The sequence below is a fragment of the Sarcophilus harrisii genome, chromosome 5, assembly GCF_902635505.1.
Source record: "Sarcophilus harrisii chromosome 5, mSarHar1.11, whole genome shotgun sequence".
Lineage (NCBI taxonomy): Eukaryota > Metazoa > Chordata > Mammalia > Dasyuromorphia > Dasyuridae > Sarcophilus > Sarcophilus harrisii.
In genome coordinates this window covers 222,958,306-222,976,634 of record NC_045430.1, presented here as the reverse complement: position 1 = coordinate 222,976,634, position 18,329 = coordinate 222,958,306, and the positions used below count along the sequence as shown (strand labels likewise).

Here is an 18,329-nt window from a genome sequence, read left to right as displayed (position 1 = left end):
ATCATCAGTTGGGGAATGGCTGGATAAGTTATGGTATATGAAGGTAATAAAAGATTATTGTTCTATAAGAAATGCTGAGGATGATTTCAGAGAAGCCTGGAGGGACTTACATGAACAGATAATAAATGAACTAAGTAGAACCAAGAGAACATTGTCCACATTAACAAGATTATGTGATGATCAATTGTGATAGACTTGGCTCTTTTCAACAATGAGGTGATTCAAGACAATTTCAACAGACTTATGATAAAAGTGCCACACGCATCCAAAGAGAGGACTATAGAAACTAAATGTAGATAAAAACACAGTATTTTCATCTTTTGTTGTTGCTTACTTGTTTAGTTTTTTTTTTCTTTCTCATGGTATTTCCTTTTAGATCTGATTTTGTTTTGGTGCAGCATGACAAATATAAATTACATTTAGAAGAAATGAACATGTTTAACCTATATCGGATAGCTAGTTGTCTCAGGAAAGGGGGAGAAGGGGAAAGTGAGGGAGAAAATTTGGAATTCAAGGTTTTGTGAAAGTGAATGTTAAAAGCTACCTTTGCATTTATTTGGAAAAATAAAATACTATTTTAAAAAATCCTCATGCTTCTTCAAAAGTTCCTAAAATTTCTGTTAAAGATAAAGTCAGCCTTTTTTGTCTAGATACTCTGGAGTATCCATTTCTCAACCCTCATATCTAATCAAAAGACAATCCTTTTGAAGCCTTCCGCCTCCCCCCCTTCAACACCTTTTGCATCCATTCCTTTCTCTTTTTACTACTTTTATTCAGGCCCTCATTATCTCTTACCTGAACTATGCAACCTATCACTCTGCCTCTCCTTCCAATTCATCTTCCACTCACCTCAAGTGAAATGCTATTTACCAAAGAGTGTGGGATCACATCACAATTCCCTTGTACAAACTCTACTGGTTCCCTATTATTGCTAGGAATAATACAGACTATTCTCTTTAGTCTTAAAGTCGCACACAATCTACTTTCCATCTATTAAAACATCAATCCTCTTGACATACTCTATGATCAAAATTGACTTTCCTATTGTTTCTCATACATAAAACTTTGTCTACATCTGTACATATACACAATCTTTAAAAGGCCTAGGAAGTCCTCCTTTCTCACTTTTGCTTATTAGAATCTGTAATTTTTCTCAAAAGTTCATCAAACACTATCAAGCATTATTCTTCAACGTAAGATTTTTCTTGATCCTCTAATTGATTCTCATACAGATTCTTTTATATCTTTCTCATAATCTACTTCTCCCTGGGAATTATATTTCTTACATATAGATCTATATTTGAAGTATATTTATATGAGTACAGGTCTCCTTGCATTTATGTGAAAGCTCCTTGACAGCAGAGATTGATGCTTTGTGAATGGCCACATTTTCATGTGATACTATTCCATTTCAAAAGGGAAGTCTTTAAAAAACAACAACTAACTAAAGTCATTCTCAAATAATTACCCATAAAGGTCATCAATCAAATCTCATTTAATTTTGGGGGAAAACATGACTATTTTTATGCATCTTGTCACCTTGGCTATTTATTTTAAGGCAAAATGTCTCATAAACATATTTAAGCTTACTAAAACTTTGTAGGTTCAAATACATTAAATTTTTTAAAAATTGTTATTGGATCTGATACTTTTTTTGCAAATCCAATAACCCATGGTTTCCATTTTAAGTCATTGCCAGAACTAAAGACCAACTCTGGGCACAGGTGAAAGAACAGATGTATTGAATCAAGATTATTTTGTTGGTCTCAGAAATCAGACTAGATTGAAAAAAAGGAAGGGAGAGGAAAAAGTCAGGAGTAAAGACTGAATTATTTATTTTTATTTATGATTTAGAGTAATAATTATTAAAAAAAAAACTTCAATAGCATTTACTGGCATATTTCTTTCATGGGCACCATCCCTATACATTTCTCAGAGGAAAAAATCAACAAGAATGTTTTCCCTAAATACAATCTTCACTTCTTCTTGATAAAAAGAGGCACTATGGCTGCCAGAAGAGATTCCTTTCTGGATTTAACCATCAGGTTCAAACTGGACACAAACCAACAAAGGGTTAGCAATGCAAAAGAGAAGTCCTGGTAGCATACCAACAGGAGCAATTTATTGGAGAAGACAGATCAAGAGTGTGCACAAAAGGGCTTGCCTAGACAAAAAGGATCACCTTACCTTTTCATGAGATAAGGTTCTATAAAGAAAAGAATGAGGTTATCTGAGTTATCTGAAGGGGCCAGAAAAGGAGAAGAAAAGAAATTCTCAAACAATGGCTTCTTTTTTTCCAGTGAGTTATAAGGTTCTTATCTGAATGGGTAGAGTCAAAGGGTAGTGTAGGAAGCCTAAATGAAGAATAAAAAGCACACAGAGATTTAGAAAAAGCTGTAGGGAGTGGAATGCAAAGAGATTAGGAAGACATAAAAGGATTCTCTTTTTTTGAGAGCCCAGTTGATACTTTTTAATCTACATCTGTTAAGATTATCAGTGTTGGTGAAGGCAGTAACAAGGTGGGAGTAATCTAAAGCTGAAATTTGGAAAGACATGACTAGTGACAGAACCAGCAAGTAAAGGATAAACTGAACTTAATGAAGGTGAAAATATCACCACAAGGTGGAAACAGGGAAAGTAGTGTGGCTAATGTAAGGACAATGGTTTAGGAAAGAATAAAAGGAAGGGGGTGATTAGATGTAACAGTAGAGATGAAGGGCAGTTAGGGGATGCAGTAGCTAAAGTACTGGGCCTGGAGTTTGGAAGACTCATCTTTCTGAGTTCAAATCAGACTTTAGACACTGTGTGATCCTGGCAAGCACCTAACCCTGTTTGCCTTAATTTTCCCATCTGTAACATGAGCTGGCAAAGGACATGGCAAACCATTTCCAGTATTTTTCTCAAGAAAACCCTGAATGGGGTCATGAAGAGTTAGATATGACTGAACAACAAAAAGACGTTAGAGGAAAAAAGGAGGAAAAGACAGAATGACACAAGATTATGATCAAATAAAAGAAATTTTGGAGCTCATAAAAATGAAACTGAGACACTTGCGAATGAAGGTAAGATCTCCAAGACCTGTACACAAAGATCTGTAAGGCATAATTTGACAAGCGATATACAAGAAGTACAAGCAGAGCGAAAACATCAGAAGTGGGCCTTAATAAGAATAGGAGACAAAAGCAAAGACTGTTAGGGAGGAAATTCCAAGCAAAGGGAGTATGAACAACCATGGGCAAAAAGGAAGGTTACTGTGATATCTGGAAAATGGCTACTAGTCCCAATTTGTGTGGAGCATATATTGTTGATATTGTAAAGCAGTGAGAGGTAAGGCTGCAAAGAGGCTGGGTCCATACTTAAAGACTAAGGTCTATATGAGGTATATTGAGCTACAAGTATGAACTTTATTCTGTTAAGAAAACTGAAAATCATTGTAGATTCAATAGGGACATGTTTATGGTCTTATTATGTTAACCTGAAGACTGCATATAACATCAGGACCAGGTGATATTTATATAATGTTTAAAGTTTTACAGAGAGGTTTTGTGGAACAATGAATAAAAGCACTGGCCTTATAGCCAGAAGACCTGGGTTCAAGTATTGCATCTGCAATAATGACTAAGATCCTGGACTATAAGATCACCCTATCTATGTTCTAAGCAGCTAAGACTCGAAGTTTCAGAGAAGGGATGATATAGACTAATATAGAATTCTCTTGATCAGTGAAATCTAAGATTCAGTCTTAATCCCTTTTAAGATTTCATAAAAAGTGTTTTATATACCTTGTCTCATTTGATCTTTCCAACAGTCCTGTGAGGTAGTAAAAACAAGTAATATTATATATAATATATATATATTATTATAAACCTTTATACAGTAGAAAAAAAAATCTACTATTATCTTATTGGGAAAATAAAAAATCAAATGCTTCTGTCTGAGAGACAATTCAAATCCAGCTCTCTCTCTACTCACTTAAGTCTACTATTTTTCCCATTACATTGTACTGTTTTTCCACTGAAAAGTTGGATATACTCGTTTGAAAACTGTACCATAGAAACATTTAATTATCTGGTCATGGGTATAGAGTGATTAAAGGTTGAAAAGACTACTGCAATAGTAGTAAGACATGAGACACTAAGATAACTCAAGCTTGGGTAGTGTAACTTGAAATGAAAAGGAGTAAATGGCTCTGTGAAACTTAACAGATATAAGAAAAGGCAAGGGATTATATATGAGAGTAGAAAGAGGAGCCAGAACTAAGAAACAATCTGAAAGCTTATAGCAAGCTAAAATGGGAAAAGGGGAACTTTTTTGATTGATCTACTTGAGGTTTTTCTTCATAATGTGGAACAAAAAGATCTGACAGTATATTAAAGTGTTACGATAAAATAAATACCCAATGTAACAAATGACAGGAAATTTTTTTTTGTAGCAAACATTTTTCCAACTTAAAAAAAATTAGAACAGTTACCAGATAATATGAATTCCTCAGCTGTTTCATTAGCATTTCATCCTAATATAAACAACTTTCCAAAAGCAAGGTGCCCCCAAACTGTTTCAACATTGTTATTTAGGTGCTTCCAAGTTTTTGAAGTTCAGACTAACTAGAGACAGTATAACTCCAACTTAAATCACCACAGAAAGTTTTTCAGTATCAAATGTGAAAATACCTAAAAGAGTATTTATTTCATATGCTAGGAACTATTAAAAAAAAAAAAAGTATAATATCACTATTACTCTAAATCTTTTTTTTTTGGTTAGATTTCATAAGATTTTTTAGTATAAACTCAGATCACAAAATATGGCTTTTTATATTCCATTAACATGATTTATTATTCATAAAACAGATTATGATTTTAACTACCAAGCAGCCTAAACCCATGATTATTAACTATAACCAGAAATTCATTGTAATTAACATTTCTTTCATTAAAACTACGCAAGTCACCATTGTTAAATAAGTATCCTTTTCAATATGAGAAAATGGCTTTAGAAAACTCAAAACTAATTGTGTGTTAATTTTGGTACTCAAATATTTTAAACATAATTGTAGAAATAATCATCAACAAAAACACTTTTACATAGGGAAAAAATCCCCAATAATATGAGAATCAAAATTTCCCCCTCAATTATTAGTTCACTATCAGAAATGAACAAAGCATTAAAAACAAAATAGCAACAAATGAAAATGTTTTGCAGAAAATTTTTAAAAATTATAACAGAATAATAACTTACGCTGTATGTGAATTAGCTGCTTTGGCATCTTAAATTCCCCAGGATATATAGATTCATAGTAAGCAATATTACTCTCTGCCTCTGGGACGGGAATAACCATATTATCCCTCTTCTCGCCATATACCTGCTGTGCTGAAATAGCCCGCTGGAGATGATGTTCCTAAAAACAAAGGTGAAAAAACAGAAAAGCAAATTATATTTAAACAGGTCATACCAGAAGTCTGATATTCTGCTTGTTGTTTTAAATAGCGTTAAAATGCTACAGTCAGAGCAAAATATTATAGCACAGAAAAATGACTTAAAACCTAACAGTCAACTTTTGAATAGCTACTGGGATTATCCATTTTGCAATTTACATGGATTAGTATGCAGGGAAGATGACTTACTTATGAAACTTGAAAAAAAACCTAAAATTTGTCAAGGTTTGATGCCCACACTCTCTTTACCTATGTAGATTCCTGTTGCTAACATTACTTGGCACTGGATTTTTACTTATCTTTCTTCTTCATCCTACTTTAACAGAGAAGTCTTTAAGAATCAGACTACTTTCCTTATGCTACATAATGTTTAAAAAAAGCTGAACAGGAAAGGAGGTGGACACTTAGAGAGCAATGAAAAAAGCTAAGAATTCTAAGTAGAGGGAAAATAAGTACTGCATTCTATCAATAAAGAGGTAAAAAGCAGCAAATAAGACCAGCATAAGAGCGGATGAGAAGCAGTTATGCATGTATCAGTTTTTATATAAGGAGGGACTTCTGTTTTGAACTGTGAGCCAGACTTAATTCCAAAACCAAAATAAATACAAGACTATTCTTCAAGAATAGGAAGAGAATTTTCATCCTCCCTTCCCCCACCTTTGATCTGATTTTTCTTGCACAGCATAATAAATGTGGAAATATCTTTAGAAGAACTGCTCTTGTTTAACTTATATTGGATTATTTGTGTCTAGGGAGGGGATGAGAGTAATGGAGGGAAAATTTTTTGGAACACAAGGTTCTGCAAGGATGAATGTTAAAAACTATATGAGAAATAAAAAGCTATTTTTATTTTTAAAAATAGGAAGAGAGAAAATTTATTCATTAGGTACAGATTCCAACCATGTAGCTGGATCATCCGTGTGCTTCATTCAAAATCTATCTAACTCATTCTAAGAAAGATCATACAACCACCTAAATCATCATTGAAGTTTGGAAAAACTAGGCATACTAATAAGATATTAACTGCAAATTATTTAATTTAATTCTAATTAAGAGGAAGATGGAGTTGTCTATAAGCATTCATTTGCTATAATAATTAATATTTTGTGTGAATCCAATTTTAAATAAAGATTAATTTTCAGCAAATATATCTCAAAATTAAAGAAGCTAACTTTTGTTAAATTAGCAATTAAAAATATTTTAACTTAATTACTACATAAAATATGTGGTTACAATGATTAGAATTAATAATATGCAACATTTATGCAGTTGGATGTTGTGGCTTCTGGAGAAAGAGCTAGCACAGAGAGTCAAATTGTTCAGTCATTTTCAGTTATGTCTGACTCTTCATGATCCCATTTTGGGTTTTCTTGGCAGAGATCCTGGAGTGGTTTGTCATTTCCTTCTCTGGCTCATTTTACAGGTGAGGAAACTGAGACAAACAGGATTAAGTAATTTGCCCAGGGTCAAGTAATTTGCTCAGGATCACATAGCTAGTAAGTGTCTGAAACCAAGACATTCCTGACTCCAGGCCTGGCAGTAGATAGATAGAGTATCTATAAACTGTGCCACTGACCTAAAATTCCATCTCTGCTAAATACTGGCTGTGAAATCCTGGTAAATGGTGTCAAAATAAAGTGGAAACAGAATCCCACTAAACAATACATAAGGCTCACATTGATACAACATAATACTATCTACGTATTTTTATTTTATTAAAGACTTCCCAGTTATAGTTTACTCTGGGGTTTGGCCTCTTGGGAGCCCTATGTTTTCACATCTTCACTCTAGGCAACTATCTAAGATTATAAATTGTAGAGAAGGTGCCTCCCTGCACTGGTAAAGGGAGTGTATCCTTATCAAGGAATGTATATTCATATCTCTAATAGCAAGTTAACAACAAAGGGAATTTCTTTATTACAAAGATAAAACAATTTAAATGACTTCCTAACATTCCAGCTAAGAAATTCAAATAAATCACAATTTACCAGGCTGAAAATAAAAAAGGACTTTAACATTAATCATAATTATATAAAATACAGCCTAAATAGGACATTAATATTTCTTCAAGCAGGGTTATATTAGCAGGGATTATAAAAGGCACAGGAAAAGGCTGTACTTCTTGTAGAAGTCTAACTTTGAAAGATCCCATGCACTAATAAACTCTATTGCTATATTTTATACATAGCCTTTTTTTCTTTCCTTTCCACTCTCCCTCTCCCTTTGATACCAATTTTTTCTTATTGTCTTCATGTTCCCCCTTCTCCCCGCCCCCCCTCCCCCGCCCAGCCTTCTATTGATCACTCTTCCTCTTTAAATCACACAACAGATGGCATTATGTACAGAGGCAAATCAGGAGGACTTGAGTTCAAAACTAGCCTCAGACTCTAGCTACATCAATGCTAGTTATTATCATTTATTTTTACTATTTCTTCCCTTCCATCTAAACATTTCCTTTTCTTCCAAACCCTTATGCCTTAGCTACCCTCTGCTACCCTCTCCATCTAGTCATCATTTAATTTCCTTCGATCTAGTTTTTATTTATTTCATCACTGCCTTAAATGCAATTTTTTCCTTTGTATGTACCTATATGACACTCATTTCTTCTCAATTCAACAAACCTTATGTATCATGCATGTGTTAAGCCCTGTGCAGCCCAAGATAGAAAAGAGTATGCATAGTCCCTATTCTTTAAAGGTTCATAATTTAATATAAGAATATATATATATGTACATATTAAGAGTACAATGTAGGTAGAATATTATTAAAGGTGTAGATGAAATCCAATATTCTCTAAAAAAACTTGAAAAAGGGGAGATATCTTTCAAGTGGCAGGAGGAGAGGGGCAGGAATAAAGACTCAAGAAAGGCTTCAGAGTAAATAGTACATGAACTAGATATTAAAGAACGGATACTAAAAGGAGTAAAAATGCAGACATAAGGAAATTTAGTAAAAGCAATCAGGAAACAGCTAATATTTGTTTTGTATGGAATATAAAAGTCCATAAAGGGGAAGTTAGAGTGAAACAAGGCTTGAAAGATTTAAGAAGGAGTCAGTGGATCTTTTAAATACCAGGCTAAGGAGTATTTTGTAGGCAACAAGGAAGGCAATTAAGGACAAATGAATGAAAATACATTCATTAAAACAATTACTTTGTATCAAATACTATATTAAATGGGACACAGAGAAAAAAATGACAATCGATCGATCTCAAAAAATCTACACTTCAATAGGAAAAGACAAAACACACAGAGTTCTGCCACAGGCTAGATGGAAAAGCCTGAAGGTCTTAGGGATATGGCAGCAGTTCAGATGAGAAAACCTAGGAATCCTTAGAATCAAGAAAGATTAACACTCTTTTTAAATCTGAGCATCACAAAGTATTATTTAGGCAGCTAAAGGTGTAAAGGAGAGACTGAAGTAGTAAGACTGTAAGGAAGCACTGATGAGAAGTGAAGTGTGCCTCAACAAAAATGGTAGCTGTTGTGAATAAGGAGCAGGAGATAGGTGAAAGGCCCACCCCTACTATGAAAACAGAATTGGGAAATGTGTAACAAAATAAACAAAAAATACTACAAAACAATGTTAATATGTGGTTTTCTAAGTCAATCTACAATTTAATGGCCCTGTTTCTATCCAAGTTCAACACCAAAGGCTTAAAGTTAAATTAATTAGCCATGTCTTGGCAATTGATTTTAGGTGAGAAATGAGAAAGAATGAAGAAAGATAATGAAGTTTGGGGCCTAGATGACTATACAATAGTATTGCTATCAACAGAAGTAGCTAAATTTAAATCTGAGGCTGAATGAAGGAAGAGAGCATAGGTAGATTTCGAATTATTGAGAAGTCAGACAGCTCAAGACAGATGACAACATTGTTAACAAATACAAGTCAAGAAAGTTAAGTGAGGATAAAATTTGGGGTTTAAGGAAAAAATGGTCTGGATCACCTGTTGTAGGGCTCCAAGAATCTCAGTGAGGGAGAAAACTTCAGAAGAGCTATACCCAGGTGAAGCCATAACACGTTCCTGAAAAATCCTTTACAATATCCCTAACAAATGATCATCTAACACAGCCTTTGCTTGAAGATCTCCAAGGCACATTATGTCCCACACAACAGTACATTCATTCCACCATTCCACTTTGTGGAAGACAGTGTTGGTCTTCCACAATTGGTGCCAATTGTGAGAAAGCTTTTTTTTTTTTTTTCATTAAACCTGAAACTGTTCTAATTTAATTTCCTCTTACTCTTAATATTTCTTCTTTCCTTTGGGGACAACGTGTATCAATTTACCAGTCTGTTCCTCTTCTGCTTGATAACTCTTCAAGTATCTGGGTACAGAAATCACACGTTGGGTCATCTCTTCTCAAGGCTAACCATCTCCATGTCCTACTGCTGATTTCCTATGGCATGAGTTCACAGTTCCTTCATGATCTTCTATGCACTCCAGCCTGTCAATATCCTTCTTAAAACTTGGTATGTTGGGAATCTATCACAAATAAAATTTTAATATGGAGTGTAGCCATCAGGGCCCAGGTGAAGCCAGATAAGAGAGACAGCATGAATCTCTAGAGACTCAGGTAGCATGTTTTCATGAATTACTCTAGTAGTGCTTGGTCAAAGATAGATGGTGGAAGTGATCCAGACTGAGAATTATTAGGGCTGGATAAATAACAGAGGAGTAAGAAACTTAAAACTAGAGAAGAAAGTATTATTGTTATGGCTATACAACTACAAAAGTATAATCAAAACAAGGATAAGCTGGAAGAATATGGAAGTTGTGACCAACCCAAATGACACCAAGCAGGCATGAATACTGGATTTCGGCAAGTCACAGCTGTGCAGTCATCAGCCTCGCTCCCTCTTGCAGTAGTGGAGTCCGGGACAGTCGCTTGGCAGTGAGCCCTGGATGCCAGGGGAGCCTGTGGCCTTTTTAAGCCAAGGTCTAGCAAACTGGGCCAGCTTGGCCGCTACTCTTCCCTCGCCTGTATCCCCTGAGTGAGCCTCCGGGGCCATTGCCAGGCTTGCCTTAGTCTTGCCTCTGATGACTCCAGGGATTCTGGAGAGAATGAGGATGATGACTCCGTCTGCTTTAAATCCAGCCCCCCCCCCCCCCCCCACTCCCTTCAAATCAAGCCACCACCCTATTGTTGTCACTTTGATTAGGAAGGATGAACCACGACCAGAAGCCACAAAGATAAGAAAGAGGCTCAGGAAAGCTGGAGGGGAAGAGGTCAGCGTCGTGGGAGTTTCTAGCAATACTAGGGTCTAGGGTGACTTCTCTAAGGTTGGCTGCAGTAGAGAGAAAGCTCTGTCATGAGACTTGAAGAGGCCAGGCCATTTAAAACTGTGGGTCATGACCTCATGTGGGAGTTATGAAATTATGATTTATCAGTAAATGTTTTCATATACTTATTTTATGTACTTATATAAACCATATAAAATTTCTCAGGCAAAAAAGGGTCAAAAGTGGAAAAAGTTTAAGCCCTGATTTTGTACAAATATTGAAGTCTCCAAAAACAATGTGGGTTTTGGATTGAAATAAGACTATACAACAGGTGCTGAAGACATTGAGTAAGATAGGAGACTGTCCTAAGGGTTGGTAGATGATCAAAATAAGATGTAGAGAGGTGGCACAAATTTCAAAGTACGGCTGGTAGTTGAGCAAAAATTATTCATGGGCTAAACATGAATACCCTTTCTAGAGCCTTATGAGTAGTGCATGCATGAATGAACAAAGCAGTTATTAAGCACTTAGTAAATGAAATGTCCTGTGCAAAGGGGCTAAAGATACCAATAGAAAAGACCATTCCTCCTTTCAAGGAGTTCATGGCCTAATGGGGAAATAGCATTTACAGAAGATGTCAGTTGTAAATCTCATGATCCATAGGTTGCAGTGGAAAGGCAGATTTTTCTGCTTCTTCATTACCACCGAAAAGATGAACCAATTTCTGGTATTGCTTTTGGTGGCAAGAACTTGTCTTTTCTAGATCATCATCAGCTATGGGCCACAGTATGGGCAGGAACAGTATGGGCAGGAACAGCTGCCAGGCTGTATCTTCACAGGAGTTGCTTCCCTGGGGGTTGACTGAAACATTGGGTAAGGCTGGAAGTATGGCTGGTCCCCAATTCATGGTCCTGGTGTCTGATGTATATGACACATGCTAATTCCTGCCCTTCTGACAGGCTGACTTGCTGGTTCTATGGGTAGCAGCTGGTGGGGTAGCTGGGCGGGTTGAGCTAGAAACACAGTTAGTGCCACTCTAGGGCCTTTGTGCCTATCATGAGAAGTAGTGGACAGTATTGGAGATGAGGGCAAGAGATGTAGTAAAGATCAGGTTTCAATTAATGTCATGACTAACAGGCATAAAAAGGAAATGTGTTAACAACAGATGGGGAAAAGGAAGGACTCTTATCTCCCCCTGTTTTTGGGGGGAGCTCAGTAGAAGGAGAAATTAAAGGAAGAAACATAGCTGAGGTAGATATAGATGAGAGTATGAAAGCAGACTGGAAAAGGAGTTTTCAAGATGATGTCTCCAAATGACAGGAATTATGATAGTGCTTATTAGAGACTAACAAGGGCTAATATTAAATACTGTGGGGGGGAAAAAAAATCAGTCCCAAAGTCCTAATGACAGTGGTAAACTGGAATCTTCTTAAATGTAAAATGTGCAGAATATAGTTTGAGTCATGTTCACTCTGGACTGAACTACAGGCACCTAACTATCACAGAGCAAAGTCATTAGGATTAGGATGATTAGGAAAAGGAACAGATTTGGATAGCTGAGTAGAAAACCTATCTTTCAACATTAATTCCAGAGGACTTATGATTAAATATGCTACCCAGATCCTGAGAATGGAGAATGATGGCCATAAATTTTTCTAGCAACAGCCAATGTAGGAATTTTTTTTTCCCTTTATTTTCTCAACTAAGAAGGAAAGAGTGGGGGAGAGGGGAGAGAACAGGGAATAGCAAGGTGGGGACAGGCAGAGAATGGAGTTGCCAAAAAGATAAAAGAAAAGATCACAAACAGATTTTGTAGAAGGAAAGCAAGAAGGAGCAAGTTAAATTAACATGTTAAATTTATTAAATACTTGAAAAATTCCTCTTCTGTTGTGTTTATAAAGTGCTTGTTTGATTGATGTTTTTGTTATGTTCAATATCTTTTTTTTAATTTTAAAAGACTTTAAAAGTCCCTAACTCCCAAGTGACAAAAGCATTTTCAAGAGAACATGCATTTTGAAAAGAGATACTCAGAAGAGAAAGCCTTTAAAATAAAAAAAAAAATTGAGGCCATCATGACAAAAATGACAGGTAATAGGGTTTACAGAAGATGCCTAGTCTTTGGTACAGTAGTCAAGAGGTGTAGGGAAGATGATAAATAGGTTAATATTTCTGAGGAAAAAAAGCTTTTATTATTTACTCTTTTCTCATCAATCTATGTGCTTTGTGGCCTGGGATCTTAACTGTTCCTGAAAATATTTAGGTCAACTTACACTAGCAGTTTCTTGAGGTGGTGGGTAATGGTATGAGTTATGGGAGGGTTTATATACACAAGACTTGACACCATCTCTGAAGAGGTTGTCAATCCCTGAATTAAAGTCTTCCTTTATTATAATTATGGCTTAAACATTCTAAACCTCTAAGATCTATACTATCATTGATTTAACAATTATGCGTTAATTGAATTCAATTTATTTTATGATCAAGTTATTTTTAGGCCTGTTACATGGACCATGTGTTACATGGACCTTTAAACTCAGTAAAACAGCCAATTCACTAAGCTTCCTCTTCCACATATCAGAAATCTGGGTCTTTTGAACTGCTTAATATCAAACATTAAGGACCTTTGTTGTGTGTGTGTGTGTGTGTTCAAGACCCTATGAAGTAAATAGAAAAAAAAAAATCTGGTAAACATATTGTTTTCAATGAGCTTGTTACTCTGGTTTTGTTAGTTATCTATGCCAAAAAAAACCCAAATGGAGTCACAAAGAGTAGGATACAATCAACAATAAAGCTATGTGACTTTGGGACAGTCTCTTAATCTCTCAAGTTTTTTTTCCCCCCATTTATAAAATCAAGGTTAAACTATATATGCGGATTAAACTAAGGCATCTCCCAGTCCTAAATTTGTGAACCAATGATCTAGTTGCAAAGATTAGAATAGAAAGACTGAATATAAATCAACAGCTTGTCTAGTGGCAATTCTCAAATGCTGTGGGACTTCAGAAACAATGAAGACTACTATGGGCTCATCTAATCAGGGAAGGCTTCTTAAATGGAGAATTTCTTAATCTGGGCTTTCCCGGGGACTTGAGACTGTTTCATCTGTCTTTGTGTCCCTAGCACTAAAACACTTCTTGGCATGAAACATTTTTTCTTTTGTTATTTATGTTTTGATGCTCTTTTAGGAAAATATCAGATTTGGATTGATAGGAAAGGATTTATCTTATAAATGCTTTATATCTGTTCATTTTAATAAATCAAAGTATAGCCCAGACAAGCCATAGAAAAAGGGTTGAGCAAGATATACATGAAGACACCAAGGAACTAGGTCTAAATAACTTAAAAGAGGTTTTATGTTAGGTGAGGGTGAGGCTGACAGACAAGCTGGAAACCAGTAGACAAAATAAAATACCAACCTGAGGAATTTGGACTTAACTGGAGTTAAATAAGGGAACTCTTGTTTTAAAAAATTAAATCTGCAAATGATATGAGAAAGCATAGTCATAAGGTAATAATGAAGCTTCTCATAAAAAAGAAATCCAAAAAAGGTAGAGCCAATAAATATCTTTTGAGGGGTAAGACAGGAATTATTAGCTCACCTGTATATCTTTTATATACTTCTGTTTATAATGGATCACCATTCCAGAGTTTAAAGGGATTTCAGAAACCCTATAGTTCAATCTTCTCCTTGTACAGATGAGGAAACTTAGACTGAGAGTTTAAGCAACTTGCCCAAGGTCACAAAAATAGTAAGCTGCAAAGCTGAGTTTTGATCCCAGGGCCAAGATTCTTCTCATAACACTAAGTTGCCTAAATGTTATATCCCTCAGTAGACTATAAAGCTACTTGTGAGCAAGAACTGTTTATTTTTTTGTCCTTTGTATTCTCAGCTATTAGAACAATACAATGGCAGGTATTTAACAAATATGCTTTCATCTGAAGCATTAAACTCTGAAACACTTTGAAGTGAGCACCTGGAAATAAGGAATTTGATCTAAAGGTTAGCCTTATAGATCTCTACTAAAGTAGAGATGATAGCTGAAAGCAATGGAAGACAGGAAGAGCAGATCACCAACAAGAGAGTCTTGGGTAATGGATACCACAGATAAAGAATGAGAAAAAGAACAAAAGATCTCATGAATCAGAGTCAGAGACTGGGAAATTAAAAGCTATGTCACAGGAGATGAGGTATTTCTAATTAGTGTGAAGTTTTGCACAGGATTTTGACCATTATGACCACTCATAAAAGTTAAAGGACAAAATGGTGAGGAAATAGCAATAGCACCTCTTCAAAGAGTTTGCTGCAAACATTGCTCTATTGGGTATCATAAATTAACTACAATCAACGAGTCACCCAAGAAGGAAAGCTGAAAAAGAAACTTAAAGTTTAACTTAGAAAAAACAAAAATATGGCACAAGTTTCATTCATTCCATGAATATTTATTGAACTTCATACCTGAATTGACATGGTTAATATAAATAAATGTACAGCTTGATGGGAATAAATCGATAATCCGCCCTCTTTGATGAACAAAAGCCCTAAAATACATGATCAATAAAAGTCATAGAAAAATTTTCCCTCCATATGAATTTATATAAATATAAAATAATATAATATAATGTTGTTTATAAGTGATTTTTAAATAATTATTATAAATTATTTTCTAACATAACTATACAAATATTTCAACTGGCAAATCTTCTGAAAACGAGGCCCTTTAGGATAGGATCTTCCTGAGACTGAAGTGGTGGTAAAACCATTAAGGAAATCTGAGACTAGGTGAACCTCTTTCTTCTCTGGTCATCTCCACATCTAACTGAATCCTGGTTGTCCATCTGAAGAACATTTACTTTCACTTACAGCAGGAGAGATGCTGCCTGATCTGTGAAGATTTCTTCATATTTAAGTCACCAGAAGAGCAATTCCTTCTGCAGGTGGCTTAATTTACTATCTTAGTCAATTCATGTGCTTTCAGTAAAGCTAAAACTTCTGCTTGTAAACAGGAGTTAGACTATAGCAAAAGTTGTAGTCTAGTACTACAAAAACAAGTTGATTACTTATGAAGAACATACTGTGAAGATACTATGCTAGCTATAATACAGTTGTATCATTTTTACCTTCCTAGATGAATATTTGTCAGGATAAATGTTAAACATTAAAAAAAAAAAAACCCAAAAAAAACACCAACAGTTCAATATAACCTAAAGTATTTGAAATTATTTTATTTGGCATTAAATGATATTTTAGTACCTTTCACTTATTTCTCCCACCTCCCAATCTGATGTCTTACAGATATCCTGAACAATCTAGTAAGTTTCTGGTAACAATGTGGCTGGAATACATTCTCTTCATTAACAGAGATATTACTGCATAGCATTAATTTTATTGTGTATAATTTATAAAAAATCAATACAAGAATAAGCTTAAGCCCAAAAAAATAGCTTCCATTTTCCTATAACATCTTTTCCTTGAATACCTTCCTTCTATCAATCTTAATAAAAGAATCTTCCTCAGCATAACTCCAGTTAGTTGATTGTCAAAGTCAAAAGAGCAGCAGTGCAGTACTTCTGAAGTAATTAAGAACAATAATCATCATCACTTTATATAACAAATCCAGGCAATGCTTACTCCACTGTGTTACCCAGAGGATTAATCACTGTTCTGTGGAAAAAGAATCAGACAACAGCACTTCTGCAAAAACAACCAACCAACCCACCCCACCAAAAACAAAAACAAAATCCTAGAGAAATAAGTTTTTAGCAAAGTTAAGTTGTCAAAATTGCTTTTTCCTACGCAATTTAAAAATCATAACCTTTTCAATTAAGTCTAGGGATGTGTGTGGATACGAATATGCATACGTAGAGAAGAGAGGGTGGTGGAAGGTTTTACAAAGCCCAAATGTTACATCTGGTACAATTTCAGAATTTTAGATATAATACAGAAATAATTTTCTCATGCTAAAAGATATGTTTAGAGTTTTCTCTTACAGAGTACTTTACAGAGCAAAGCCATTAATAAAGCTGACCAAAATGCAAAAAATATATATTTTTTTTTTCTCAATTCCCTGTAACAAAAAAATGTATACAGGATGTTCCAAAAGTCTCTATATTAAAACACTGGTTGTAAACAACCATGTCAAGAATTTAAAGAGGCACTAGTTTTATTTTTACAAATTAAAGGTATGCATACAACTGCAAGAACAAGGAATTAAAATGCATTTAGCTTCTTCAGATTTTTTTTACTTTATCAAAAAAAAAAGAAAAATAAAAAAAGGTAGCATAGAATGGAGCTACCATATTAGTACTTAAGTTTAAACTATGTTTAAAACCATTATACTGAAAAGGGGGCCCACAAGTTTCAGATGACCAAATTACTCCTATTTTTCATCATGTAACTTTGACCTTTCCCCTCTTCTCAGTTCCTAAAAGAGGCTGCTAGTACTTCACTTTATGCCCTTAGAAATAATTTTGTCAGCTGACAAATATTTATTAAGCATCTATTATGTGTCAGCCAACAAAATTTCTCAGGTATCTTATCTCCTCTAAAGGATTATAAATTCCTAGAGGAAATGAGCCATTTCTTATTTATCTACAGCCCCTCAACAAAGTGTTAAAGCAAAAAAAGATCTTAAATACTTAACCTAATTCTCTCATTCTGCAGATGGGCAAACAGAGGAAGGAGGAAGATTTGAGACTAGTCTAAACATACTGCTCCCATTCTCCTACAAACAAAAGTTCCTTTTATAGCATCAAACCACAGATGAAATCACACTTCTGGACCCACAGGTTACTAGAAAGGTGTGATATAGGAAAAAGAGTTGATTCCCCAGAGTTACTAAGGGATGTAGATAATACTCTTGGCAAATGGAGTACTTTCATCATCTTTGACCACTTAATCTGCCCTCTATATAATGAATGGGCTTTAAAATTTGAATACTGGTAGATGTCATAAATTAACCCTCGGTATCTTGATAGCTGTAAGTTGAGATATAAGAAAAAATTGAATTGTGCTTCTCCCTGTCCTCGATTAAAGTTATTTTTGCTTTACTTTCATTTCAGCAGTGCAACTTTTGGGGCCTAATAACACTTTAATTTGAATTTTGATGTTTATTAAGATGGGAAGAATAAGTTAACAAAGTACCTACTTTACAATCTGGTAATAAAAACAATTCAGTGCATCAAAGGGAAATCCAAAAATGAATCCAATGAAATTTTATTCATTTGACAAAGGCACATTAGTATTTTGCTGTATTGTGTGTTTCATTTATTTTCCCAATAAGGAGGCCCATAATCTTCAATCTCTATTGTCAGCTCCTAGAAAGCTGGTAAGTTTTTTGCTCATATATCTCCAGGGTCTAACACTGTGCTCTGAGCATAACACTTGCCAACTGCTTGTTGAACCTGGAATGAATGTGTCATACATACTACCCTTCCTGCAACAAACATTTACTGAACCAAACATACAACAGGCATATTATTTTCTTACTACCCTGGGATCAGCTAAGTTTGGTGATTTCAACTCGTTGCATATTTAGATAAGTAGAACTAAAAGGAATTAGAATTTAGTCATCTATTTTAATGTGAGAAAAGATAATAAACTCCAGTAATTTAGAATCCATAAGCCTAGAATTATTAGAATTAGTCTTTAGTCTCTCTTCATCTATGGAATG

At 34.9% G+C, this 18,329-nt stretch overlaps 1 protein-coding gene across 4 annotated transcripts in view; it reads right to left on the bottom strand.

The window, feature by feature from the left end:
* Positions 1-18,329, bottom strand: part of EPC1 (enhancer of polycomb homolog 1) — a 64,138-nt gene that overhangs the window by 24,431 nt on the left and 21,378 nt on the right. For 3 of the 4 annotated variants that reach the window (XM_031939735.1, XM_031939736.1, XM_031939737.1), the window contains exon 2: positions 5,236-5,395. In XM_031939735.1, the coding sequence (XP_031795595.1) occupies positions 5,236-5,395 (160 nt within the window). Of the gene's footprint in view, positions 1-5,235; positions 5,396-9,725; positions 10,533-18,329 lie in introns of those variants that run through there. The other variant, XM_031939738.1, reaches the window with a different exon arrangement.